We start from the raw sequence: 27,669 nt of genomic DNA, 5'->3' as shown, positions 1-27,669 counted from the left end.
ACCATCCCTCACAATCTAAAGGAATCTTGAGTGCTCCCCCTTCTGAAAAAGCAAACATTGGACCCCAACATTCCCACACATTATAGACCCATCACCACAGTGCCGTTCTTACTAAAAATATTAGACAAGGTAGCGTACACCCAAATCCAGAACTTCCTAGAGATGAACCATCTCCTTGGCGCCCGCCAATCCGGTTTCCGTCCGCAACACGGCACAGAAACTGCCCTTATCGACTTAAAGGCCCAAATAGACTCACTCAGAGACCAGGGCAAATTAGCTCTCCTCCTTCTTCTAGACCTCTCAGCCGCCTTTGATTTGGTGGACCATAGAGTCCTATGCAATCACTTGGACTCGGCGGCTCACTTCTCAGGGGAGGCTATAGTCTGGATACAGTCATTCCTTAGTGACAGGACCATGAGGGTGTTCTCCCCCGCAGCGGCAGCAGACCCGATCCCCATCACCTGTGGAGTGCCCCAGGGATCCTGTGTCTCGCCGACACTGTATAACATCTTCACCAAGCCACTCTTCGACGATCTCGATAATCTGGGTATAACCTATACCAACTACGCAGACGATACCCAGATTCTCCTACCACTTACTGGGGATTACGTTGAAGATCTGGCTTTGGTGAACAGAGTCTATAGCATCGTTCAAGCATGGATGGCCAACCATGGCCTTTGCTTGAACGATGACAAAACAGAGCTCATCATCCTGGGTACGGCAGCCCGCATCTCCAAACTCAACCAAAACTACTCATCCTTCATCATCGATGGCAACACTATCAAGGTCGCCAGAGAAGTAAAAACCCTAGGTTTTTACCTTGATGCGACACTATCCTTAACCAAACAGGTGAACTCATTAGCCTCATCCACGGCCTATACATGCAAACTAATACGAGCTGGGAAACAATTCCTACCAGATGACAGCTGTCTTATCCTAGCGAGAGCCCTCATCTTATCAAAATTAGACTATTGCAACGCCCTTTACATAGGGACAACCAAAAAAATCATCAATAGAATCCAAGTGCTCCAAAACAATGCACTTAGAGCAGCCCTAAGTATCCCTAGAAGAGTACATATCTCAGAAATAAGACGCAAACACAGATGGCTCACCACCCAAGAAAAAATTAACCTCAAATCTGCTTCCCTTATCCACAAATGCTTAAACAACAAAGCCCCCCGCTACCTCTCAGAACGCTTCGACAGAAAAAATCCCACTAGACTTACAAGGACAGTCAGCCCTAACTGCCTCCTAGTGCCTAGATTTAAACTAGCCACTATTGGAGGATCCAGTTTCCCAGTTAAGGCAGCGCAATTATGGAACGCCCTACCTCATGCACTTAGATCTGACCAAACGTTCAACAGCTTCAGAAAGAACACCATAAAATGGCTCACTGAGAATGCGATATAAATGACACTCTACCCCTCTCACCTCCACTTGTACTTCACCTGACACGCAACGACCCACTATATGGCTTGCTATACTGTTCGTTTGCCATGGATTTGATTGACTGTTTTTATCTGCACCTGCATTTGCACTACCTGCCAGAGTCAAGAAATGTCCACTCTGCCTGCTCTATAACCTGTAACTTGTAACGTCTATGACCAAGCTGTAAATTTCCTTGTTCTCTTGCGCCCTGCTACCTCAGGGTCCGGTGCGCACAATAAATAAATAAACAAACAAACAAACAAACATCACCTGCAAACGCAGGTGGGGTGCAGACAATAAACAGTTGGGGGAGCTTTGGCATAGAATGGATTTGGTTGGAAAATGGCGGAAGCAATGTTGAGATGGAGCAGTTGGCTGGTTGCTGCACCTGGAGAACAATTTTACAAAGTTTGGTTTTGCAGTGATGACAAACATGTAGTGTTTAGTATGTTGTGATAATAAACCTGCAGCCTTTTTATGCCAAGAAAGGAACAAATGTCTGCATCTGCCCTTTTTCCGGAATAAGGGGAGGTAAGGGTAGCGAATGGAAAGAGCAAAGCAGTTGGTGTGTATATATATATATATATATATATATATATATATATATATATATATATATATATATATATATATATGGACAAGTGCCCAGGTTATGGAGGTGACGACGGGGGGACCTCAAGGAGGCACCGAGATTACCTGGCAGCGTCCTCCTTCCCCTGGATAAGGGGGAGGTGGTGGGCGAAAGCCTGTGAAACAAGGGCTGCAGCCCTCAAAGGAGAAAGGGGGTGGGATGCTTGTCAAACAAGAGCAAAAGCCTGCGAAAGGGCAACAAAGGGAAGAGGCGAGCCAGGAAATATAAGGGGGCTCGGGCAGCAGCCAGCATCATCTTTGCTGCATCAACGCTGGAGGAAGGAGTCTGGGAGCTGTTATTCCTGCCACCCACCCTACATAGGGAATGCTACAGCAAAGGAAGCTGAAGGTCTTCACCGTTGCAGTCGCAGAACGGTGGGGCAGTGTTTTAGCGATCAGTGACACTGTAGGTACAACAAACGAGCCGTGGAAAAACGGGAGGTGTTTTCGCTCCTCTCCCGATCAGCGCTCCTCTGACGCCTAGCAGCAGGGGGCGCTGGAGGTATTTAAGAGGGCTTGGCTTCCCCTGGCAAGAACGGCACTCCTCCAGCCCAGGATCATCTGCAAGGGCAGGTGGGACGCAGGCAATAACGGTGGGAGGAGCTTTGGCCTAGAGTGGACTTGGTTGGAAAATGCGGGAAGCAATGATGAGATGGAGCAGTCGGCTGGTCGCTGCACCTGGAGTACAATTTTACAAAGTTTGGTTTTGCAGTGATGACAAACATGTAGTGTTTAGTATGTTGTGATAATAAACCTGCAGCCTTTTTATGCCAACCAAGGAACAAATGTCTCCATCTGCCCTTTTTTATGCAATAAGGGGAGGGTAAGGGTAGCGAATGGAAAGAGCAATGCTGTTGGTATGTATATGAACAAGGGCCCAGGTTATGGTAATCTCGATATGTGCCCCCTCTCTGTGTTAAGGATCTAATTTGCAAGGTGCATAAAACACATTAATAAAAAAGTTTTGCAAATGGCGTTATGCGCCACACGCAAAACCTTCCACAATGAAAATTAACGCCATAGAAGAGTAAGCCCTCTAAGGACTACTAATGGATGTGAACATATTTTAAATGCTCGGTCAAAATTTTCTAATACAGTCACGTGATTAGGCTCTTACCTGATAGAGGGCAAACTTCGGTATGATCTTCTTAAAATTGAGAAGAACCCGGACATGGTTAAACATGATCCCAACAGGCCACAGAGCAATGATTGTTATGGCGCCGGTGAAACAGTTGATCCAAATAGCTGCTCCATTGGCAGATAACTGCAAAACAGACAGGCGATTCAGCATGTACGATTGGGAACATGGAGGACAGTGCGTGCGTAGAGAGAGTAGAAAGAGGACACAGAGCCTTAAAAGAAGCACTGCACAAACTTTGTTTCGGGCCTCTGAGATATGCATTTGTTGATATATCTAAAACGTCATTTTCATCAAGTCAAACATTACTCGGTAACTGAACCCTACGCTCAGGCCAGATACGAATAAAGCTGCTATTAAAGACAAAACAGATACTTAAAAAGTGGGCAAATCATGTGCGAATTAGATTTTACCACGGGGCAAAAAGGCAAAAATAGCAACATTCTGGAATCACACACAGATTGCGTTTTTCCATAGCTCTCAACCATTTGTGTTGCAAAGGCGGGTGAAAACACCCGATTTTATTTTTGGCGGGTGAGAGGCCCATTGAAATGAATGGGCGTGCAGGAAGCTTGGCGGGTGAGTCAGCTGTTTACAAGGCGGGTGACACCCGCCAAAAGCGTGTGAGTTGAGAGCTATGGTTTTTCTACTGAGAAAGCAATATGTAAATGCTAGTGCTACTTTCTTGATGTGTTCTACTGTTCCCTAGCAGGCCAGGGCAATACTTAAAAGGCAATTAACGCATTCGTCATAAATATGCTAACAAACAGATACATTCAAAGCGAAACCAAAAATAGCTCAATAATTATTAGATTTCAATTTTCTCCACTCCCACCTCCTTTACACCTCCTAGGAACAACTAGAAAGACTTACATTAGACAGGTCGTAGGTTCCATTAGTCCAGAGCACAATGGAGATGAACATAAGTACAGGGCGAAGGAAGGCAAACTGGAAAGTCCCCAACTTCAGAACTAGTAGATTGCGCCTGGCAGTGAAGGGGACACAGACAGTGCTTTGGTTAGTTAAACAAGGACCCACTGACATTAGAATTCTAGCATTTCTTACACTCGTGGATTTCCTATGTGTGCAATAGTAGCAGCACCATAGTTAAGTTTAAATGGCATTTTATAGAGTAAAATGCGAAAACCTTTAAACAAGTCCATACAAGTTCACCACATTTGGTAAAACACGTGCTTGGCCACATCCAAACACCCATTCCAAATTTGCAGAACCTTTATTCAGCAACACTTGGCAAAACCCCGATACTGACCTGAACGTTCTATCTGCTCAATTGACAGGTAGGAGACAGCAAACAGGAGGAGGTGTCAATAAAACACCACTCCCTCAGTCCTAGCTCCTGAACTGAGAAGCAGATCGCCATTAACTAAATACCCCAGATCCCTCTAATGTGCAGGAATCAGGAATGCACAGAGTCCCATATACACTTTTGGGCCTGTAATAATCAAGCCTGGATGCCCGAAGGGCCCTTTCAATGCTGGAGAAGCAAAACACTCCTGGCCTTGCAAGGCCCCTTGAGCATGCACAGCTGGGGTACTCCACGCCATGGCCAACGTTAATTCACACACACGAATGTAAGTATGGAAGCACTTCCTTAGCTGCACGATGCAGCTAAGAGAGTGTTCAGGGTTTTCACTGGCCAGCTTGGATCCTCTATAATGAGTGGCAGGTCAGCGCCCTGTCACCCGTTATGGACAAGCTGCTTCAGTTGCCTCTACTCAAGGACACTTTTGGAAATGGCTTCTAATCTGGGCCATCAATATACTAATCTGATAAAATAGGCTTGTAGGCTTGTATTGTGTCATTGATGTTACATTATTGCTGTGGGGATCTGCAGGGTGAGGTAGGCTGCAGGTGGGGTTTGGGTGGAGAATGGCAAAGTAATATAGGGACATAGGCTGTCAGACTACCCGTATGAGCGCACAGTGCTCCAGTTGCTGAGAGTGGAGTAGGGGCTGCACTCCTGGTATACACTGCCAAGCATTTGCAGAGGAGGGTGGGCAGAGGATGGAGAGCAGAGTGGTGAAATAGAGTCTGGCTTCCTATGACTGTGTGAGATAGTGGGGGGAGGGAGCCCGTGGACTACTGAGCAAGACGCAATGTTGAATGGGGTTCATGTAGTGATGCTGTACTGGTGGTAGGAGAGTGTAGGTTTATCCTCATTTCCCTTCCCCCTGTTTCTTACTGGATCTTCTGTGTGGGATGGCTGAAGTTGATGATGGGGGGCATGAGGACATGGACTAAGGGACTTGCCAGTTTTTAGCCTCTGTCTAGGCTACTTCTCAACAAGCCTCAAGGTAGGGGCCTACCTGGACCCCCCTGGCTGTGTTCACTGAGCTTTCAATCTGCATTAGAGGGGACATATTATTCAAGGTTCCTCGATTTGAGTTGACCTAGGTAAGCCAAAACTCTATACTATGCCCACCTGGGCTTTCCTGATCAGGGCTGGCAATCTAGAAGATAATTAACATATTGAAGAAACTGGCCTCACCTTTCAGTAAGCCCCAACATGTGGGGAACCATTCCTTTAACACCACACTCCACATATATTATCAGCATCATATTGTCCTTTGTTGTATACCACACTTGTGACATCCTTGCTTTCGAGGTTTGCATAACTGCTTATATCTATATGTCTTGTTCAGTTGCTGAATTACATATGGCTAAATGCTGCTACTAAACCTTGGAGCACCAATGTATTATCTGACACTCGTTGAGTAGTTTACTCATATATCTTTGCAGACCTTATAATGTTTATTTGTCAATGTTCCACTGTGTTTTCAGAATCATGTAGGTTGGAAGATTCCAAAAATTACGTTTCCAAGCTACCATTAGTGGTCTGGCTATCTGCCCTGCTCAGGTGAAGCACCATATGTCTAGAGCCGCCATCATGCTTGAAAGTTTAGGCAAAGACTATGAATATCAGCTCATACCGTAGAGCCCCCCCTATCAGAAAGGTCACAATAATGCTCCCCCTCCCCTGGGTATTCATGGGCACTTCTGATACCGGACCATGAGCATTTAGGTAGGCACCCAAGCATAGTGATCGAATTACACCAGAGTGTGGACATGAACAAGTAGGCCTATGGGTACTTACTGCTCCTCTCTTAGTGCTTAGAGAGGGATCTGTGCATCGTGATCAACCTACTCTGCAGCATCACCTTTTATGCTATGGTCTACAGGCACTAACCACACCCGTACACTAGCACATAGGGAGGATCATTTGCTGGAGCTTGACCAAGCTGGGTTTGAACTGTAATGTCTGGAGACAGTATACTGACCTTCCTCTTATTTGCCCAGCACTCCTCTTTATCACACAGTCATCTCTTAACTCATCTGTACTAGGATGCATACATTTTGGCAAAGCCACAGTTCATCACGGCTGGAGGTTTAACTACAACATAGGATTGCTTGATAAATACAACTGCCAATCACGCAACCAAGCAAAGCATTACAAGTATGCATTACTTGAAATGGATATTAGAAGATCACTGCAAGTTTCACCAAAGATCCTTCTTCTGCTCTGCAGTAACTGTGGCTCGAATCAAGAAATTCGTGTCAACAGGCACTCATGCTTAAATAAACACCACCCACCTAACACAAGCCTCCCTAGACCTACCTCACAATGGCTGTACTTTCCCCAGGGCATAATACACCACACAGAACAGACTTCTACACTGGAAGAACACTACAGTTGTAACTTTCGAAGTGTAATTGATTTTTATATTACCTTTCATTAGAGGGACTTTCAACTTGAACCCTGAGAAAAAGCTATATCTCGCACCTTCTGGCACATCATGTAAGCGTGTCAGTATTATTCCTTTGCTGATTGTTGATTACTGAAAAATTGCCAATTTCTGTAAATATCCACCCTTAACTCTGTAGGGGGAAGGAAAGCATATTTAATTGTCCTTCCCCTACATTTCATCGTAAGGGCATCAAATACGGCTGTCGTTTCTTCATGCATAGGCTACATTCATGATAAAAGCCTATTTGTGTGACTCGTGGTGGGTAATATCTTTCTGGATTAAAGCCTTCTATAACTATGCATTGTTCATGATTTTCCAAGGGGCTACTCATTATTGTTCTAGGCAGAATATGGGGCACAGGTTAATAAGCCACATTATAATGCACTGGAGTTTGAACAAGTGTAGGATTCATTTTTCCAAATATGCCTCTCTGAGCCTGACTCCCAGTCCCTAGGGCAGGCGTATCAAGATAGTATTCCTATGGGCTTGATCTTCAAGGTTGAGACAGCCATAATATTTTTGCACTCCATCATGAAAATGCAAGTGGCTAATTCTTGGTAGAGTGCCTTCCATTGGCTATTGCATCGGTTCGTGGAAGTTCATTCTCATTACAATAGGCCTAATCTGTCCTGTGCTTTCAAAAGGTGTTGATCAATTTTCCAAATATGCCTCCATGAACACTGAATATGGATTCCTCGGGCAGGCCTGGTAGGCACATTTTATTTTTCAGGGCTTGATCTTTAAGGTTAATCAGACTTAGTGAATATTTTTTCACTCCATCATTGTTAGTTACTCCTGGTGTACTTGTTCTTCTGGTTGATATCTCAGAGAGGATCATCTTTGCTCAGCTTGGTAATCATCTCCAGAAGTCCGCACATGACCGCTCTAATAATGTTCATGCTAAGTACAATTGCATTCTGTGATAAGTCAGAAAAAGACACAGACTCTGATTTTCCATCTCTTCGATGACTTTTATTATAGTAAAAAATAAATGCCTATCTTTGCCTATTTTATGGGGTTTCCCTACTTAACAAAACTTACTAAGGTGCTCATCAGTCATCAGTGCAAGTCCAAAAAAAATCTGTTCAAACATCCAAACTAGCCTTTCCAAACCCTACCACGATTATAATAACCAACACTTGGAGAATGTCTCCCTTCTCCTTAATGCCGGGATTTTCAAACAATTCAGTTCAATTAAGTAGTTCTTGGTAACTTCAGATTTGTTTTTCCTATGTTTCTCTCTTGCTTTTTGCTTGGCTTGTCTTACTTGTATTTATCCTTCTATTTTCCCAAGTTAACTTTATCCAATGCTTAGGGCTCTCCCCTTTTGGGTTTCTGACCTTCAACACACAGTTCACAGTCTCTGGTTTCTCTTAGGATTTGACTCTCTTCCTCTGTTTTCAGCTTCTCTTCAAATGTTCCACTCTTATGATAGCTCTCTTCTTTACTTAGACCTTCTTGGCCTGGTTTAATCTCTATATGAACATTCTGGCCTTGGGATTTGTTCCCCCTTTTATTTTGTATGGTATCAAGACTTGCTTTTTGACTGGGGCAAGTGTGAGCACCCCAGTAATGATTCTCAATCACTTCATTCAATACCAATATCAATGCTTTGTCTCTACTGTGACGAGTATGAACGTTACAATAATGATTCTCTTTCACTTCATTCAATATCAATGCTTTATCTTAACTGTGATGAGTATGAATGTGCAAATACTGTTCTCTTTCACTTCGTTCAATATAAAGGCTTTCTCTCGATTATGACGAGTCTGAGCATTCAAATACTGATTCTCTTTCACTTCATTCAATATCACTGTTTTCTCTCAACTGTGACAAGTATGAGCGTTCCAATAATGCTGCGTTCACCCCCTCCCCGATCACCCGTTTTCCTTGTTACCTTCTTTGTTCACAGATAACGTCACCAGGCTTATGGTTTGCCTGGGACCTTCTCTCCAGTTCATCAGAACAGCTTCTTGTGACTCATCTGTCACTTTCCTTTTGCTTCTCTGCATGAACAAGCTCTCCATTTTTTTCTTCACCAGTAGACTCGGCTTTAGGTTCAGCAGCATGGTATCAGCGTTATTCAAGGCACCCTGGGTCCACCTCAGTTTGGTTGTGGTCACACCACCACTCGGTTCTCCCTCTATATGAAAACTCCTTTTGGCCGCATTTGATTCTCTTATCCCTCTGGTTTCCTGACTCTGGGCGTCCAATTCTCCAGTTTGCTCTCTCTTGACCACAGGATGCCTAGCAACACTCTTGCCTTTGTATAGCGAGCAGCTTTGGATCTCACCGGCTTCTCCTCTGTCTCCCCAATCAAATCCCCTTCTCTTTATGACATAGTGGTGGGTCTGCCCCGGTGGACTCCCATGTTCCTTCTTCTTTGTTTGTTTGGCATTCTCTATTCCTCCACAGATCTTCTTCATCTCAGTAAAAGGGGGATTTTCTTTAAAAAGGAGTGGTCAGAGCTTCTAAACAACAATAACACATTTTGGTTGTTTCTTCAGACTTTTCTTTACTGGATGTACTTGAAGAGCTACTGTTGGGTGGTTTCTTATAGAGTTCTTCACAGGAATGGGAGTCCTTGTCCTCAAAGGGGGAGTCTCGCCCGGTGAGGTCCCACTTGCTTTGACCCCCAGGGAGGGTGTTGCAGAGCAGGTTCACCTTCCTAGACTCATCGGGGGAGGACGGGCTCCCCCATGGGGAGAAAGGATGAATTCCCGAGATTCATCACAATTCATTTGGTCAGTGAGGTATTTGTTGCCATCTAGAATAAAGGTTTTCAGTTTCTATATGGGTAGAGTTGTGTCAATTGCAGGATTCTCACTTCTCTACCACTCTCTATGGCTGCAAAGCATTGCCAGTACTTTTGCTTCTTTTCTTCTAGTGAGGTAGTGTATTACATAATGTTGAACATTATTTCCATATTTCCTGATGCTAATTATGTTTACTTTATTCTGCTAATCACAATCATGATCAGATTGTTTTTCTGTTCGATTATTCTGATGCCACTCAACTGCCTCTGTAATAGACTCAGAGGAATATGTGTTGCGCCTGGGAGGTGGGTGTCATGATCTCTGCTTCCAAAAGGTCAGGGTTTTCCCAACTCCCTTGGAAGCAGATCCACAACCCAGGTTCCGAGTGCCAACCAGTCCCAATTGGGACCTTTTGGACCCAGTCCTGGCGCCAGTGGCACCAGGCTCATAAATATGCCCAGTCCCAGCGCCGGGCTCATAATGCTTGGGTGGACTTACCTGCAGCAGACCATGCTGCTTACTTGCCTGCCAGTTGAGCCTCTGATCCTCTTCTGTTTGGAACTACTTTTCCTGTTGGATGGGGCAGGAGCCACTCCCTAGATTCAGAACACTGGAACTCTTCCGGAAAGCAGGAACTCTTTTCTTACCTAGGCGTGGCTGTGGAAGGAGACACCTAAGCACTACAGGAGGCTATTTAAACCACACCCGATGGATGAATCTTGCTTTGCGTTATTCTGCATCCTCTGCAGCAGAACGCTCATCGTGTCTTCTGCATCTGATTCTGGGCCTAAGGAAAAAGGCTTACCATCCTGAATCCAGTCTTCAGCAACACCTATAAAGACAAGAAAGAACAGGTTAGCATTACGGTCTTCAGTGACAGCTCTTCACTTACCTGGTCCATCGGCTGTCACCAACGCCTCGCGCTGCATTCCGGCATCTGAAAGACAAAGGCTTACCAACTCTTCGCACGCTCCGGAGGCCTTCGGCGCTGCATCCCGCATCTGAAAGACAAAACAAGGTGCGTTTAAAGACATTGGGGAACTTTAATACTCCCGTGCCATTACTCCTTTCCACATCTAACCCAGTGGGTATTCCGGCACCCTGCAGCCGCTCCGAACTTGTACCTGCAAAATAAAAAGACAGTTAGAGCGCATCGTGAAGCAGGCAACAAGCGCTTACTTACATGCTTCCAGGCGCTTCTATTCATCACACGGGCGCCATCTTCAACTCACTTCAGCCCGTCATCCGCCATCGCCGGAACCCTGCAAAACAAGAAACATCATTACTAAAGACTTTAAAGACATTAGAATTACTCGAAACTTACCGTTCGTGCAGTAAACGACGGACAGCAGTCCTCTGAAGTCAAGAGGCCTGCTCCCCTTATCCAGTGAAGAAACTGGTTACAGCACCCTGCCCCGAGGCAGATGGAGAGCACGGCGTTCACTTACCTAAGGTGAGAGCGTTAACCTTTGGGGTTCTACAGGAGAAGAGAAAGGGAAGAAGAGAGAGACATTCAATAACCCAGTTCCTTAATCCCATATTTTCTATCTGCAGACATCTTACCCTTCGAGTCAGACATACAGTGCACAGAGGTCCAGCCCAAAGAGCCAGCCGTGTGTTACACATCACCTTTGAAGATACGGTATACGCCCAGTCAAGACCGGCGCCTCTACGGGAATCAGGTGAGCGTTACAGAACGCAAAGCCTACCACAAAACTCCCGTCCAGGCGCTATGGAAACCTCGGATACCGACCAGTTAGCCCAGTTACTTGGGGAACTAAGGGCAGAACTGCATGCAGCCCGTCAGGAAACGAACGCTCTAAGAAGGGAACTGATTATTTCCAAGGAGCGAACAGATGATCTCGCTAGACAATTGCTACAGTCACAAGCCGGACAGACCCCGTTACCCGCATCTGGGGGAAATCTTCCTTCTACATCCTCTATGAATCCAGTGCAGATCAACCTACCTGGGAATGTACCTCTGGCTCCGCCCGAACGATTTTCTGGTGACCCAAAGAGGTTTGCAGTATTTATCAATCAGTGCCGGTTGCATTTCTTATGCCGGCCAGCAGCCTTTCCAACTGATCAAGCTAAAGTAGCTTTCGTGCTTTCGTACCTTAGTGGCAATGCAGCAGACTGGTCGATCCCTCTAGTAAATCAAGATGATCCGGTCCTCCATGATTTTCAAGCTTTTCAGCTCAGTATGGAAAAACTGTTCGCAAGATATTCACAGGGGCAGGCCTTGGACAATGAGCTTCTTTCGTTGCGACAAGGTAATCAAGACCTTTTGGCTTATATTGCGTCTTTCAACAGACTGATAGTGGAAACTCAATGGCCTGAGGACAAAAGGATTACGCTGTTTTATAGAGGTCTACGTGGAGAGCTCAAAGATGTGTTAGCCCAAGTAGTGAATCCCCCACAAGATTGTTCGGACTATATAGACTTAGTCGTTCAAATAGATCACAGACTGCAGAACAGGAAGGCCGATCGTTCCAAGTTTGATGCTCGAGTATTTCCCAAACCGTCAACTCCTTCCAAAGGAGTAGACTCCGGGGAACCCATGCAAATAGGGGGTCTGAAAGGTCCTCTAACACAAAAGGAGCGGGAAAGGAGAAAACAGTTGCAATTATGCCTCTATTGCGGAAACTCAGGGCACTTTCTTCGAGACTGTCCGGTGAAACCTGCCAAGAAGGCAGTAGGAGCTGCAGTTACCAAAGTTACAAACTCTGAGCAGGGAAACGACCTGGCCCGACAAGAATAGAGGTCCTCTTGCCGAGCGTGAAAACCAGTTCCGTGACCTCGCATTTCGTGATACCTATGGTCCTCATTAGCCCTGATAATCCGGATCGATTACATGCAATTGAAGCTTACGTCGACAGCGGTGCCATCGGCAATTATGTGGATCATGAAATGGTTTTGAGGATGAATCTAACTCTTTGTCCCAAGGCTGTAAAGGACGTCATTACTACGGTGGATGGTACGGAGATAGCCTCTGGGCCAGTAACGCATACCACTCAAGAGGTGACGCTAGTAAGTCAAGATGGACACCATGAGAAGATCGCGTTCGATGTGATCAAGGCCCCTCAGTTTCAGATTTTTCTAGGAATACCTTGGTTAGAGAAACACAATCCTCTGATCGATTGGCGAGCAAGAACGGTCCAGTTTCCAGGATGTGTCTCTACTTGTCACCCTCCACCTGGTGTTGCACTGGCAGCAATTTCTTCAGAGACTCCCCAGTTACCTCCCGAATACCTAGAATACCAAGATGTTTTCCGGAAGGATCAGGCTAACTCTCTACCTCCTCATAGGTCTTATGACTGCCAGATAGACCTGATACTTGGATCTACTCCTCCTTGTAGTAGAATTTATGCCCTCACTGAGCCTGAGAACCTTCACCTTCGACAATACCTGGATCAATACCTGGCAAATGGGTTTATTCGTCCTTCCAAGTCCCCTGCTTCTTCAGCTTTGTTCTTCGTTCCAAAAAAGGAAGGAGACCTTAGAACTTGTATAGATTATCGCTCCCTGAACCAGATCACCGTTAAGAATAGATATCCGTTACCTTTGATCCCTGAACTCCTGGACCAAGTCAGAAAAGCATGCATATATACAAAGCTGGATCTTAGAGGAGCTTACCACTTGGTACGAGTAAAAGAGGGTGATGAATGGAAGACGGCCTTCCGCACCAAGTATGGGCTATTTGAATATCAGGTCATGCCCTTCGGACTTTGCAATGCCCCGGCCGCCTTTCAATATTTTATGAACGATGTCCTCAGAGAGCTCATAGATGTGTGTGTTGTTGTTTACATTGACGACATCCTCGTTTATTCTTCATCGGAATCTGAACATCGGAAACATGTGAAAATGGTTCTCGAAAGATTGCGTCAACACAAACTTTTCGCTAAGTTGGAAAAATGTGTTTTCAACGTGACTGAAGTTGAATTCTTGGGATTCATATTATCACCTGGCGGAGTGCGTATGGATTCAAAGAAGGTCGATGCAGTTCTCAAATGGCCATCACCATCCTCCGTAAAAGGTGTGCAAAGCATGTTAGGCTTCGCTAACTTTTACCGCAGGTTTATCCCCGAATTCTCTCGAATAGTCCAGCCCATCACTGCCTTGTTAAAGAAAAACAAACGTTTTGAATGGTCTACCGAGGCGGAACAAGCTTTCCAGGATTTGAAGACTAAATTTATCTCTGCACCAATCTTAAAACACCCTCGCCCCGAACTCCCCTACATCGTGGAAACTGATGCTTCAAGCCTTGCCATGGAGGCAGTTCTATCACAAAAGGACCCGGTAACCAATCAGTTGCATCCCGTGGCATTTTGGTCCCGCAAATTCTCGCCTCCTGAAATCAATTACACGATTACTGACAAGGAACTTCTGGCTATCAAGTCTGCCTTTAAGGCTTGGCGGCATTATCTGCTGGGGGCCCGACACACCGTAAATGTGATTACGGATCACCGAAACCTGCAATATTTGAAAACCGCAAAAGCCCAATCCTCTAGACAACTCCGTTGGGCATTATTCTTTGCCGAGTTTGACTTCATAATTACCTATCGACCTGGTACAAAGAACGGTAAAGCTGATGCCCTTTCTCGGATGGGAGTGGAAGCACACTTGATCAACCCTAAACCTGTACCAATCATTCCCGAACAAAGAATTCTGGGTGTAATCGCCACAGAATCCATAGAGGAAGTTAAGGATAAAGCCAGGCAACTTGTAACTCCAGCAGACATACAGAATTGGCATCTTCAGGGAAAGGACTTTGCAGTAAAGGACAACTTATTGTATTTCCAAGAACGATTATACCTACCCAGCACAGATTTACAGAAAAAAGTAATCTCTTGTTATCACGATTCTTTAATGGAAGGACATCCCGGTATGGCCAAGACCTCAGAAAAGATCAAGCGCTACTTCTGGTGGCCGTCTTGGAAAAAAGATATCAGAGACTTTATAATGTCCTGTGGAGTATGCGCCCAAAACAAGAGTCAAAAGGAAAGACCAGCAGGCCTCTTACGCCCTATTGACATCCCACCTCGCCCTTGGCATACGCTTTCTATGGACTTCATCACCGATCTACCTCCATGCTCCGGATACAATACGATTCTAGTAATCGTGGACTTATTCTCCAAGATGGCGCATTTCATTCCGCTCAAAGGCTTGCCAACAGCAGCAACTCTGGCCCGAGAATTTCTCGAAAACATCGTCCGACTGCACGGTTTTCCTTCGGTTCTAATTTCGGATCGAGGTAGTCAATTTATTTCTCATTTTTGGCGAAGTTGCTGTCGGTCGGCTCAAATTGATGTGAGACTATCGACCAGTCACCACCCTCAGACCGACGGACAAACCGAGAGGACCAATCAAACTCTGGAACAGTATTTACGCTGCATGCTGCAACAAACTGAAAAAACTTGGAAAGACATCCTTTGGATAGCCGAATATGCCTACAATAACTCTGTCCATTCGGGAACTGGGAAAACTCAGTTTTTTCTTTTGTACGGCAGTCACCCTCGAACCTCGGAGTTGGATCCCCTCCAAGATCTTGAAACACCAGCAGTAGACTACCTGCATTCTACAATCACCCAAGCCTTTAAGGAAGCTGTTTCTCACCTTCAAAGGGCTAAAGAACAATACAAGAAAGGAGCAGATCAACATCGGAAGGAAGCCCCTCAATATCAAGTAGGGGATCAAGTCTGGTTATCCACCAAATATCTACCTCTAAAAGGGCCACGCACATTCAACCCAAGATACCTTGGTCCCTATTCCATCACTACCATAGTAAACCCAGTAGCGGTCAAGTTGGACTTGCCCCCGCACATGAAGATACATCCGGTCTTCCACGTCTCTCTATTAAAACCCGTGCAACCTCAAACCCGACTAACTAAATCTCCAAAACCTATCCTAGTTGATGGAGAACTCGAGTTTGAAGTCAAAAGCATTCTGGACTCCAAGATCTCCAAATCTAAACTATTTTACCTAATTGACTGGAAAGGCTACGGCCCCCAAGAGAGATCCTGGGAACCTGCTGAATATGTCCACGCTCCTCGCCTAATCAAAAGATTTCACCGAACATTTCCTGACAAGCCAAAACCCCCGGAGAAGCCCGGTTTGGGAGGGGCCTTGAGGGGGGGTACTGTCATGATCTCTGCTTCCAAAAGGTCAGGGTTTTCCCAACTCCCTTGGAAGCAGATCCATAACCCAGGTTCCGAGTGCCAACCAGTCCCAATTGGGACCTTTTGGACCCAGTCCTGGCGCCAGTGGCACCAGGCTCATGAATATGCCCAGTCCCAGCGCCGGGCTCATAATGCTTGGGTGGACTTACCTGCAGCAGACCATGCTGCTTACTTGCCTGCCAGTTGAGCCTCTGATCCTCTTCTGTTTGGAACTACTTTTCCTGTTGGGTGGGGCAGGAGCCACTCCCTAGATTCAGAACACTGGAACTCTTCTGGAAAGCAGGAACTCTTTTCTTACCTAGGCGTGGCTGTGGAAGGAGACACCTAAGCACTACAGGAGGCTATTTAAACCACACCCGATGGATGAATCTTGCTTTGCGTTATTCTGCATCCTCTGCAGCAGAACGCTCATCGTGTCTTCTGCATCTGATCCTGGGCCTAAGGAAAAAGGCTTACCATCCTGAATCCAGTCTTCAGCAACACCTATAAAGACAAGAAAGAACAGGTTAGCATTACGGTCTTCAGTGACAGCTCTTCACTTACCTGGTCCATCGGCTGTCACCAACGCCTCGCGCTGCATTCCGGCATCTGAAAGACAAAGGCTTACCTACTCTTCGTGCGCTCCGGAGGTCTTCACACTGCATTCCGGCATCTGAAAGACAAAAGCTTACCAACTCTTCGCACGCTCCGGAGGCCTTCAGCGCTGCATCCCGCATCTGAAAGACAAAACAAGGTGCGTTTAAAGACATTGGGGAACTTTAATACTCACGTGCCATTACTCCTTTCCACATCTAACCCAGTGGGTATTCCGGCACCCTGCAGCCGCTCCGAACTTGTACCTGCAAAATAAAAAGACAGTTAGAGCGCATCGTGAAGCAGGCAACAAGCGCTTACTTACATGCTTCCAGGCGCTTCTATTCATCACACGGGCTCCATCTTCAACTCACTTCAGCCCGTCATCCGCCATCGCCGGAACCCTGCAAAACAAGAAACATCATTACTAAAGACTTTAAAGACATTAGAATTACTCGAAACTTACCGTTCGTGCAGTAAACGACGGACAGCAGTCCTCTGAAGTCAAGAGGCCTGCTCCCCTTATCCAGTGAAGAAACTGGTTACAGCACCCTGCCCCGAGGCAGATGGAGAGCACGGCGTTCACTTACCTAAGGTGAGAGCGTTAACCTTTGGGGTTTTACAGGAGAAGAGAAAGGGAAGAAGAGAGAGACATTCAATAACCCAGTTCCTTAATCCCATATTTTCTATCTGCAGACATCTTACCCTTCGAATCAGACATACAGTGCACAGAGGTCCAGCCCAAAGAGCCAGCCGTGTGTTACACATCACCTTTGAAGATACGGTATACGCCCAGTCAAGACCGGCGCCTCTACGGGAATCAGGTGAGCGTTACAGTGGGGGAGAAATTAATCAGAGCCTAATCCTAAAACAACACAACAATGACCTAGTGATGAGGAGCAAATTGGCCCATATGAAGTCAAAGAAAAAGAGAAGTTGCGATTCATCTTCCTTCTAGCTGTTATTTCTTTAAGTATTGATTAGAAATAACATGACTGAATGGAAGCCCATTTCCACCGTGATGAGCTGGTAAACTCATCAACCATGAAAACAAGCAATGCTAGAAATACTGGCAGACATTGTATAATTGGTAATCTAATCACCTGCCATAACACTATCATGCCCCTGTTACCAGCCACAAATAAATAAATCCATCTTTTATAACGCCCTTAATACCGGAGACCAGTCTGTAAGCGCGGGGCCAGGATTGGAATCTTTGGTGCTCTGCGTTGTCTTACTTCAGAGACAAACGCTTTGACCCTGGGCTATCCTCTCGGCCATATAAATAAAGATGGCATCTCCGGCACCAGCACATGACACCACATCACAGTCTTCTTGACACCAGTAGTTGCTGTGATACTGTCACGTGGCGCGGCACCAACGTTCTGCTGTCGCGCATGATTAGAATAAAGGGGCAGTGCCGCGACACAGGCAGTACATGCAGGGAGCCCGAGACAAGGAGTTCTGTGTCCGTGTCCCTCATTTCGTGTACTGGAGGCAAGGCCTTCTCACGGAAGTCCCGGGGGAAATTACCATCATCCCCTTGGCGATGAGGATGCAGCTGGGCAGGGGTAAGGTGCTCTGATGCTGTGTACAGCTTCGGTAGCCCGATCCGACGCCTTGCGGGGGAACAACCACTGCCATTTCCAGATCTAACTGTAGCGACTCCACACGTGGAGTGTTCATGAGCCGTGAGGGCAGTATTTGGAGCTGACAAGTGCCAAAATCAAGCAAGAAGGCCACAGGGACAACAGGGCCAGAGGGGTCAGTCAAAACAAAATGTTCTTGTCACATAAACATTTTTCTTCTCTTTTTCAATCGTACAGTGTACTGTGCCCACAACAGACACTTCATCAACCATCCTGAGGTGGTCTCTGGAAGGGCCGACATACCAAGTGGTGCACATGTAAGGGGTCCAAGAAGCGCACATACGGGTGCAAACTGCAGCCTTCCACCACAAAGAAGGTGCCTCTGCGGTTTTGCTGCCAACCAAAGTTCACCAAAGGAAGCAGATCGCGGCCTTCGAACACATAGAAGGTGCCTGTGCAGTTTGCTTCCATGAGTGAAGCAGAGGACCACCAGGATGCCGGCCAAGATGTGGCATGGACCCCAAAAGCAAGAAAGGCCCCACGCCAAGAAGGTACACTGGCCTTGATGCCAGAATTCGACACCTCAGGCAATCCATCGAATCTGGTGCCGAAATGGCTGCTTTGGATCGAGAAGCTAGACCCGACATAGCCATCCTCCCGGAGTGTAGGAAAGGGTCGGACTCCGGACAGACACAAACAGAATACTTGGCTCAGAGGGCCTGGGGGACACCCAGGGCACAGGAGTTGCCACGCCAAAATTGACTGTGAAGTGATGACAAGGGAGTGGACCACTCTGCTAGGGAAAAGGAAGAAGTTATAATGGAGAGGAGTGTCGCTGCTAGACAGTTGCCTCTTACAGGAAGCGGTTAAACAGAACACGGGAGAAAGGGCCAGAGCGAGAGGAGGGGAAGAAACTGGTACGTAGGAGGCTAGAAGCGAAAAGTGCTAAGTGCATGGCAGGAGGCATGAAAATAGAGACGTACTGGGGAGAGGGCTAAGGAAGGAAGAGCAACGACTGTGAAAGCCCTGGCAGCACCAAAGGCAACAGGAATTAACAGGCCCCTGGGGACCCTCGTGCATGGAAACAAGCCACAATCACCACACACAAACTGATACGCCAGGCACGAGGTTCAATTCCCAAAATCTAGGGTTTATTGCAAAGCAGATAGTCTCAGTCGGCCGACCGGGTCTCACGTCCCGCAACGTGTGTTGCCCAGACCTCGTGGGTTGCAAGAGAGTGAACATTTTACATCAGTTACATATATACAAAATGAACATCATATTATCAGTAGTGACACATCCAAAACCGCCCATAATGTGTTTCCTTTAACAAGGGTTTGATTGACAATTATGACGAATATGACCCTTAAAGACATTAATTCAGCAACAGTTGCAATCTGTGAAGGTGCAGACACTATTCTTTGTTACCATCGGGAAGCAGGTGAGTGCTGCGCAGGGCAAGCCGACCCCAGATGCCCCCCACAAAGGAATTTCTGTGCCCCCAGGCCCCTGTACCCTCTTTGCGTCCCCTCTCCCCGCTCCTTCCTGGATCCCTGCTCCCGCCTCCCATCCCGCCCCCCGTTCCCCATTGGCTAACTGGGCCCGTGGGCTCGGGTCTAGCGACCCGCGGCAGCCCCCCTGCTTCCTTTACCATCGGGAAGCAGGTGAGTGCTGCGCAGGGCAAGCCGACCCCAGATGCCCCCCACAAAGGAATTTTTGTGCCCCCAGGCCCCTGTACCCTCTTTGCGTCCCCTCTCCCCGCTCCTTCCTGGATCCCTGCTCCCGCCTCCCATCCCGCCCCCCGTTCCCCATTGGATAACTGGGCCCGTGGGCTCGGGTCTAGCGACCCGCGGCAGCCTCCCTGCTTCCTTTACCATCGGGAAGCAGGTGAGTGCTGCGCAGGGCAAGCCGACCCCAGATGCCCCCCACAAAGGAATTTCTGTGCCCCCAGGCCCCTGTACCCTCTTTGCGTCCCCTCTCCCCGCTCCTTCCTGGATCCCTGCTCCCGCCTCCCATCCCGCCCCCCGTTCCCCATTGGCTAACTGGGCCCGTGGGCTCGGGTCTAGCGACCCGCGGCAGCCTCCCTGCTTCCTTTACCATCGGGAAGCAGGTGAGTGCTGCGCAGGGCAAGCCGACCCCAGACGCCCCCCACAAAGGAATTTCTGTGCCCCCAGGCCCCTGTACCCTCTTTGCGTCCCCTCTCCCCGCTCCTTCCTGGATCCCTGCTCCCGCCTCCCATCCCGCCACCCGTTCCCCATTGGCTAACTGGGCCCGTGGGCTCGGGTCTAGCGACCCGCGGCAGCCTCCCTGCTTCCTTTACCATCGGGTTGCCCCCCACAAAGGAATTTCTGTGCCCCTGCCCCCCCATGCCACCATTTTGGGGCCAGGAGGCCCTTGCTGCCTCCCTTCTGCACGGCAGCTTTCCTCCCTCAGTCCCGCCCCCTTTGTCCTCCCCTTGCCCTGATTCGTCCACCTCCCCTTTATCCCCGACTTTCCCAGGGCAGCCCTCTGCCCAGCAGCCCCTGTGGCGAAGGGCCCCAATGCAAAGGGCGGCTCCTACAGAGGCGGCTCCAGGATGTGTCAGCAGGTGTCCGCAAGGGACGCCAAGGAAGCCAACAAACACCAACAAAAACCGTGAGTGTGGCATGGGTGGGGAGTAGAGCAATCACTCTACTCCAGAAAACCCCCGCCACTCTATCTTACCTACCAATAACATAGAGTGCCATAATACTAGCATGTCCACTCCTTGAAGGAATTGTGAGTGTTAGCATGTCCACTCTTAGATGGAATTATGAATGTTAGCATGTCCACTCCTTGATGGAATTGTGAGTGTTAGCATGTCCACTCTTAGATGGAATTATGAATGTTAGCATGTCCACTCCTTGATGGAATTGTGAGTGTTAGCATGTCCACTCTTAGATGGAATTGTGAATGTTAGCATGTCCACTCTTAGATGGAATTGTGAATGTCAGCATGTTCACTCTTAGATGGAATTGTGAATGTTAGCATGTCCACTCTTAGATGGAATTGTGAATGTTAGCATGTCCACTCTTAGATGGAATTGTGAATGTTAGCATGTCCACTCCTTGATGGAATTGTGAATGTTAGCATGTCCACTCCTTGATGGAATTGTGAATGTTAGCATGTTCTTAGATGGAATTGTGAATGTTAGCATGTCCACTCTTAGATGGAATTGTGAATGTTAGCATGTCCACTCTTAGATGGAATTGTGAATGTTAGCATGTCCACTCCTTGATGGAATTGTGAGTGTTAGCATGTCCACTCTTAGATGGAATTGTGAATGTTAGCATGTCCACTCTTAGATGGAATTGTGAATGTTAGCATGTCCACTCTTAGATGGAATTGTGAATGTTAGCATGTCCACTCCTTGATGGAATTGTGAATGTTAGCATGTCCACTCCTTGATGGAATTGTGAATGTTAGCATGTTCTTAGATGGAATTGTGAATGTTAGCATGTCCACTCTTAGATGGAATTGTGAATGTTAGCATGTCCACTCTTAGATGGAATTGTGAATGTTAGCATTTAGAAGTACGCCGGATAGCCCTCTGAGATAGATACACTAGAATTTGCATTTAGAAGCTGTCCCCAATTAGCCTCTCTGTGAAAGTTGAATTTAAAATTGTTCCCACCTGCATTTAGAAGTGTACTCAGTTGCATTCAGAGGCTGCGCCCGATAGCCTCTCTGTGAAAGTTGAATTTAGATCTGTCACCACCCGCATTAGAACTGCTCCCACCTCCATCTAGAAGTGTACCCAATTGCAGTTGAAGTTGCGCCGGATAGCCTCTCTGAGAAAGTCGAATTTAGAAATGTCCTCACCTGCATTAGAATTGTACCCAATTGCATTTAGAAGCTGCGCCCAATAGCCTTTCTGCGAAAGTTGAATTTAAATCCGTTACCACCCGCATTAGAACTGCTCCCACCTGCTCCTGGAAGTGTATCCAATTAGAGTTGGAAGTTGCGCCGGTTAGCCTCTATGAGAAAGTTGATTTAGAACTGTTCTCTCTTACATGTAGAAATGTACCCAACGGCATTTAGAAGTGTACCCAATTGCATTCAGAACCTGCACCCAATAGCCTCTCTGTGAAAGCTGAAATTTAGAACTGTTCCCACTTGCATTTAGAAGTGTACCCAGTTGCACCTGAAAGTTTGCACCCAATAGCCTCTCTGTGAAAGTTGAATAAAGAACTGTTCCCACTCGCAACTAGAACTGTACCCTGCACCTCCTCAGAGAAAGTTGAATTAGAATTGTACCCTCTAGCAATTAGAAGTGTATCCAACAGCATTTTAGAAATATACCCAATTGCATTTAGAAGCTGCACCCAATAGCCTATCTGATAGCTGATTGTAAAACGGTTCCCACCTTAATTTAGAAGTGTACCCAATAGCATTTTAGAAGTGTACCCAGTTACACTTGAAAGTTGCACCCAATAGCCTCTCTGTGAAAGTTGAATTCAGAACTGTTCCCAGCAGCGTTTAGAAGTGTACGAGGGTGTGAACTAGACGATGATAATGACTGAACGAATGTGTGGAGCGGACGAATATGAGGAACGGACGAATTTGTACAACAGACGATGCTTAATATGCTTTGGAATGAAGGAAACACTTGAAAACATACATCATACCACACCCCACGCTTACTCTCCCTCTTACACCACCACTCATCTAGAACACAGAGATACTATGACACCATTCGGTATAACTGTTCTCATATCCACATCTCCCTCTTACTCCACATCACTCTAAGTAATCATTGCTGGATTCACACCCCCCAGCCAGGCGTTCTCCTCAGGCCTAACGCAGCCACACTCGTTCTGGGTAAAACCGACCAGAGCAAACACATACTCCTGACCTCTCAACCACCACACGTACAACTAAAAAGCAGCTACCACTCGATTTCCACACCAGCTGCACACATACCTAGTGCGCACACGCACTTTTGGACTCCCTCTACTCTCTATACTGACATGAACTTCGGTTCCCAAGGGCGTTCAACCTACCAGCGCCTTCAGACCATACCAATGGTATATAAGGCGCTATATAAATGCAAAATAACAATAACAATAACAATAACAATGTACTTTAAAGCAACTGGCGAAACGGATGACGAAGCCAAAGTTGCAACCCTCATATACTCAGTTGGGTCTGAGGTTTACACGATATTCAAGTCCTTTGCTCCCGTCAACAACTCCTACCAGGCTGCCAAGAAAAGCCTCAAAGAACACTTCATGCTACTAGCCAACCAAGAGTTTGAGAGGTTTTTCATGTGCAATGAGAAACAGAAAGAGGAGGAATCCCTCAACCAGTTCTACGGCAAGCTTTGTGACCTGGAAAGTACATGTGATTGGTAGAATGAGGACGTTATGGTAATAAACCAGTTAATACAGGGGTACAGCTCTGGAAAACTGCATCGACAGGTCCTATGTGAGCCGGGGTTGTCGCTGGCCGGCATTCTAAAAATGGGGAGGTCATGTGAACTAGCAGACCACCAAAATGAATGCTGCGATTCGATCACTAAAAGTGGAAGATGCATGCGCGATAGGATGACCGCAAAATGCTGGCCCATCAAGGCTGAGATGGCGCCCAAGGAGATCCGAGACACTGTTGCCATGCCCCAAGTGTGGCTACGATCTTCCACACACAGGGGAATGCCCGGCGAAGGGGAGAGTATGCGGACGCTGTGGAGCTGCAGGGCATTTTGCGAGGATGTGTAAAGCCCCCGCACCAGTCACCATTCCCAGAGGGTCCAGCAGAACGCCCAGCGACACACAGCGATGGCAGAAACAGGTGGCGATTATTGAGCAAGATATGCAGAGTCCAGACCTGGCAGAAGAGGAGGAAGAGATATTCTTGATCTGAAGTATCGACTCTCTCAAGAAGAAGAGGAGGCAGCCCATGTGCACAGTGGTTGTAGTTGGAACAATGACACTTGTATTGTGGATACTGGGGCATCAGTATGCGTGCTAGCAACCCGCTACTATGAGGCACTACCAGGGCCCCCAACACTAGGGAAAGCATGGGCCAAAATATTTTCATTTGGGGGGACTCAACCGTTACCTCTCAGAGGGACGTTCGAGGTCAAAGTTGCCCATGAAGGAAAAGAAATTTGAGCGAAACTCTTTGTCACAGACATTAGCATGCACTCCCTATTGAGCTGGGCAGGATATAAATGGGTTCTTGAGAGATTCACAACAGTGTTTCAAGGTGTCGGCAAACTAAAGAGTGAGCCCATTAAGCTACACATAGATAAGATCATACGCCCAACGGCACTAAAACATTGTTGAATACCGTTTCATCTCTGACAACAGGTGGAGAGTGAATTACAAAACCTGCTGAACATGGACATCATAGAAAGGGTGGGGGGTACGACCCCATGGGTGTCCCCCATCGTTGTGGCCATCAAGTCGAAGCAACCAGGATCTGTCCGCTTCTGTGTAGACATAAGGCTTCCTAATCTTGCCATCAAGCGCGAGAGACACATCACACCGACTCTGGATGACATGGTGGGTGAACTACAAGGGGCGAGAGTATTTTCAAAACTAGACCTGTGATCCGGGTATCATCATCTGGACCTACACACAGACGCACGCTGCATTTTTACCTTCACAACCCACCAAGGGTTGTACCATTACAAACGTTTACATTTCGATGTCTCCTCCGCAGCTGAAGTCTTTCAAAATGTCATTCGGGGGGCTTTAGCTGGTATCGAAGGGGTCATCAACCTAAGCAACAACATCCTGGTCTAGGCCACGTAAGAAGCCAACACATGGCTCGCCTCGAGAAAGCTCTTGAAAGGATTCAAAATCTTGGACACACCCTGCACCATGAAAAGTGTGAGTTCAAAAAGCACAACATTGAGTTTTTTGTTTTCATCTTCCACGAGAAAGAAATCTCCTCAGACCCGCAGAAGATCAAAGACATTCAGGAGGCGAAACCACCAGGAAACATGTTGGAGGTCAGGAGCTTCCTAGGGATGGTAGGTTCATACCCAACCTAGCAACCCTCTCTGAGCCCCTCAGGATGCTGACAAGGAAAGACAAGGCCTGGGAGTGGTCCGGAAAGAACAAGAAGCCCTTGAGACCATCAGAAATGCGCTCACAGGGAAGGAATTAATGGCATTCCTCGACACGAGGAAGGAGTCTAAAATCATTGTAGATGGTCGGGTTGGACAGTGAGAAGTTCTGTCGCACTGGATCCCCAAGCACAGATGAGGCTGATTGCCTACGCCAGCAAGATGCTCTCCAGCACGAAACAACGATACTCCCAGATAGAGAGAGAAGCCTTGGCTGTTCTATGGGGATGCCGTTACTTTCGAATATACATACATAAAAACCTGTCACTGTAATGAATAATCATAAATCGCTACTCCCTATCATGGTGGGGTCATCGTCTAACCCGCTGGCACTGATTGAGTATGGGGTGGTGCTGACCTACAGACCCAGAGCTCACAATCCCACTGATTACGTCTCGCGACACCCGAGAAGGGGAGGAGAACAAGAGGAAATGCCATCTGTGAAAGTCGAAGAGCATGTTCAGCTGGTGGTAGGAGCAGCAAAACCTGTGCCTCTCACCATTCAGGAAGTGGCAGATGCCGCAAGAGAGGATGAGGGCTTTCAGGTAATCTAGGCGGCCATGATCAGTGTTGAGGGGAGAACTGATTTATCTAATACCGCTCTCAGGAGCTGAGAGACGCAGCAAGATCTGGAGCAGCTGTGGCGAGTCAGGCATGAACTGTCGGCAACAGACAATGGTTTGTTACTAAGAGGACACCAGATAGTGATTCCACACACACTGGTGGAAAGAGTACGGGAGTTGGCACACGGCGGCCACCAGGGAACAGCAAAGACGAAAACACGACTACGACCAAAGGTCTGGTTATCAGGTCTGGAAGCGAAAGTGGATGGACACATTGCCAACTGCGTCTCGTTGTAAAAAAGCATCCATTCGTGTTGGCCTAAGCTAAACATTTAAAGCATTCAAAGCTCACGTTCAAGACTACATTTTATTATTTTGCTCACTGGATGGGTTTTAATTTTACATGCGGACAATGATTGCAGCATGATAAGCTGGCAGACGTATCTCTAAGAGGAAAGGAATGCTTAGCTAAAAGTTTTGTCAGCATTGAGAGCCTCGAACAGGCTTGTACGAACACACACATAATAGATAGTTTATTGTCTTCCCAGCTCCTGCTTTCCAGAAGCTAATTTACTTGCAAATGTTTTGAAAACATAATGTGCTGTGCACTTACTGATAATACAGAATAAAAGCAGAATAGCAAAATTACAGAGCCTAAATGCAGAAGGATCTTTTGGGCAGACAAAAACCTAAAACAAAGATATGCAAGACGGGCTCCCTGTCCCTTGCACTAGGAACAGCGTGAACCGCGCTGCACTGGAAAGCTGTAAATTGTACAGAATTGACGTGGGGTGAAGTTCAATGTGTTTTGGGGGAAAACGCCTACATAGGTTGTAAATTATTTGTAATACAACCACCAAAATGAATTCTAAAAATGTACTTAAAGGCTGACTGACCGCCCTGTAATTGGCTCAATTTCTCTATGACTCCCTCTCAGACATAGATGAACCTGAACACTGCTTAAGCAAAATAAACGCTTGTCATATATTTGTTTTTGTGACTGGTGTGTCTTCATTGATTTGCAGTTAGTCATATTTGGGACTAACAAATTGGCGCCCGGAACGTGGGCTATGTTCCGAGGACAACCCATCACTTTGAGAGGACGGAGTGGATGGACTGGGACCAGTGAGTATTGGGGGCCCCTGCACTTAGGAGACACTGTTCCTCTCGCAGTCTGCTACTTGTGATCTCTGTTCAACGCTTGGCCCAGAGGTCGACAAGGCGAGATTCCTGAATCGTATGCAGCATTTCGCTTTTTGAGAGACCACCAGCCACGAGGGGTTCGTTTGATTTGATGAGGGATTGATTTTGAATCAGGTGAGTTTGTTTCAAATTGAAACTGTTTTAATATTTGTTTACTGAAAAATATTTTGCGCACAATATATGACAGGTGAGAGTCATTGTTTTTCATAATGCCTGGTTGTAGTAAGTTATCGACTAGTTGGGCAATGCTGTGCTGCAAAGAAAGACAGCAGAATAACTTAGAACATAGTCAGCCGGCGCCACCAGAAGGGTCACCAGCTTATGAGATGTATGTAAAGAGCTATAGTGTTTAACAGTATTTGGCACCGCCAGACCAGACATGAAGCGGAACTTCAGTGGTCCACGAAATCTTGAAATTTCCAGAATTCACTATCTAGAGTCAGTATTATTGAGGAAGAAAGCCAGGCCTGCCGCTTTTGACGCGGTTAGGGATTGGCGCAGAGAAGCTACCCAACGCCTCAAAATTATGGAGAAATGTGCACATAGACATATTACCAAAGCTGAAAAGGCTTTAGCACACGATCGACAGAAACAAGAAGAGGCATTAAGTGAAATGGATAGGGAGTTAAAATTAGAGGTACAGAAAATATACCCATCAAAAGAATTGCATGCATCTGATGAATTAATAAATAAACTGTTGAATGAAAGGCGAGCACAGCCTTCAGCACCTCCTCCCTATGGTGCACCACT

At 46.8% G+C, this 27,669-nt stretch overlaps 1 protein-coding gene across 1 annotated transcript in view; it reads right to left on the bottom strand.

Moving 5' to 3' along the window:
* The window catches only part of LOC138526476 (organic solute transporter subunit alpha-like), a 428,149-nt gene that overhangs the window by 125,007 nt on the left and 275,473 nt on the right, over window positions 1-27,669 (bottom strand). The window contains exons 5-6 of the mRNA XM_069637290.1: window positions 4,070-4,181; window positions 3,176-3,322 (exon numbers count right to left, since the gene is read on the bottom strand). Of these exons, the coding sequence (XP_069493391.1) occupies window positions 3,176-3,322; window positions 4,070-4,181 (259 nt within the window). The remainder of the gene's footprint in view (window positions 1-3,175; window positions 3,323-4,069; window positions 4,182-27,669) is intronic.

The sequence above is a fragment of the Ambystoma mexicanum genome, chromosome 7p (genome assembly GCF_040938575.1).
Source record: "Ambystoma mexicanum isolate Mex_15411 chromosome 7p, UKY_AmexF1_1, whole genome shotgun sequence".
In the NCBI taxonomy this organism is placed as follows: domain Eukaryota; kingdom Metazoa; phylum Chordata; class Amphibia; order Caudata; family Ambystomatidae; genus Ambystoma; species Ambystoma mexicanum.
The sequence above is the reverse complement of the archived record's forward strand: the minus strand, read 5'-3'. Positions and strand labels throughout refer to the sequence as shown.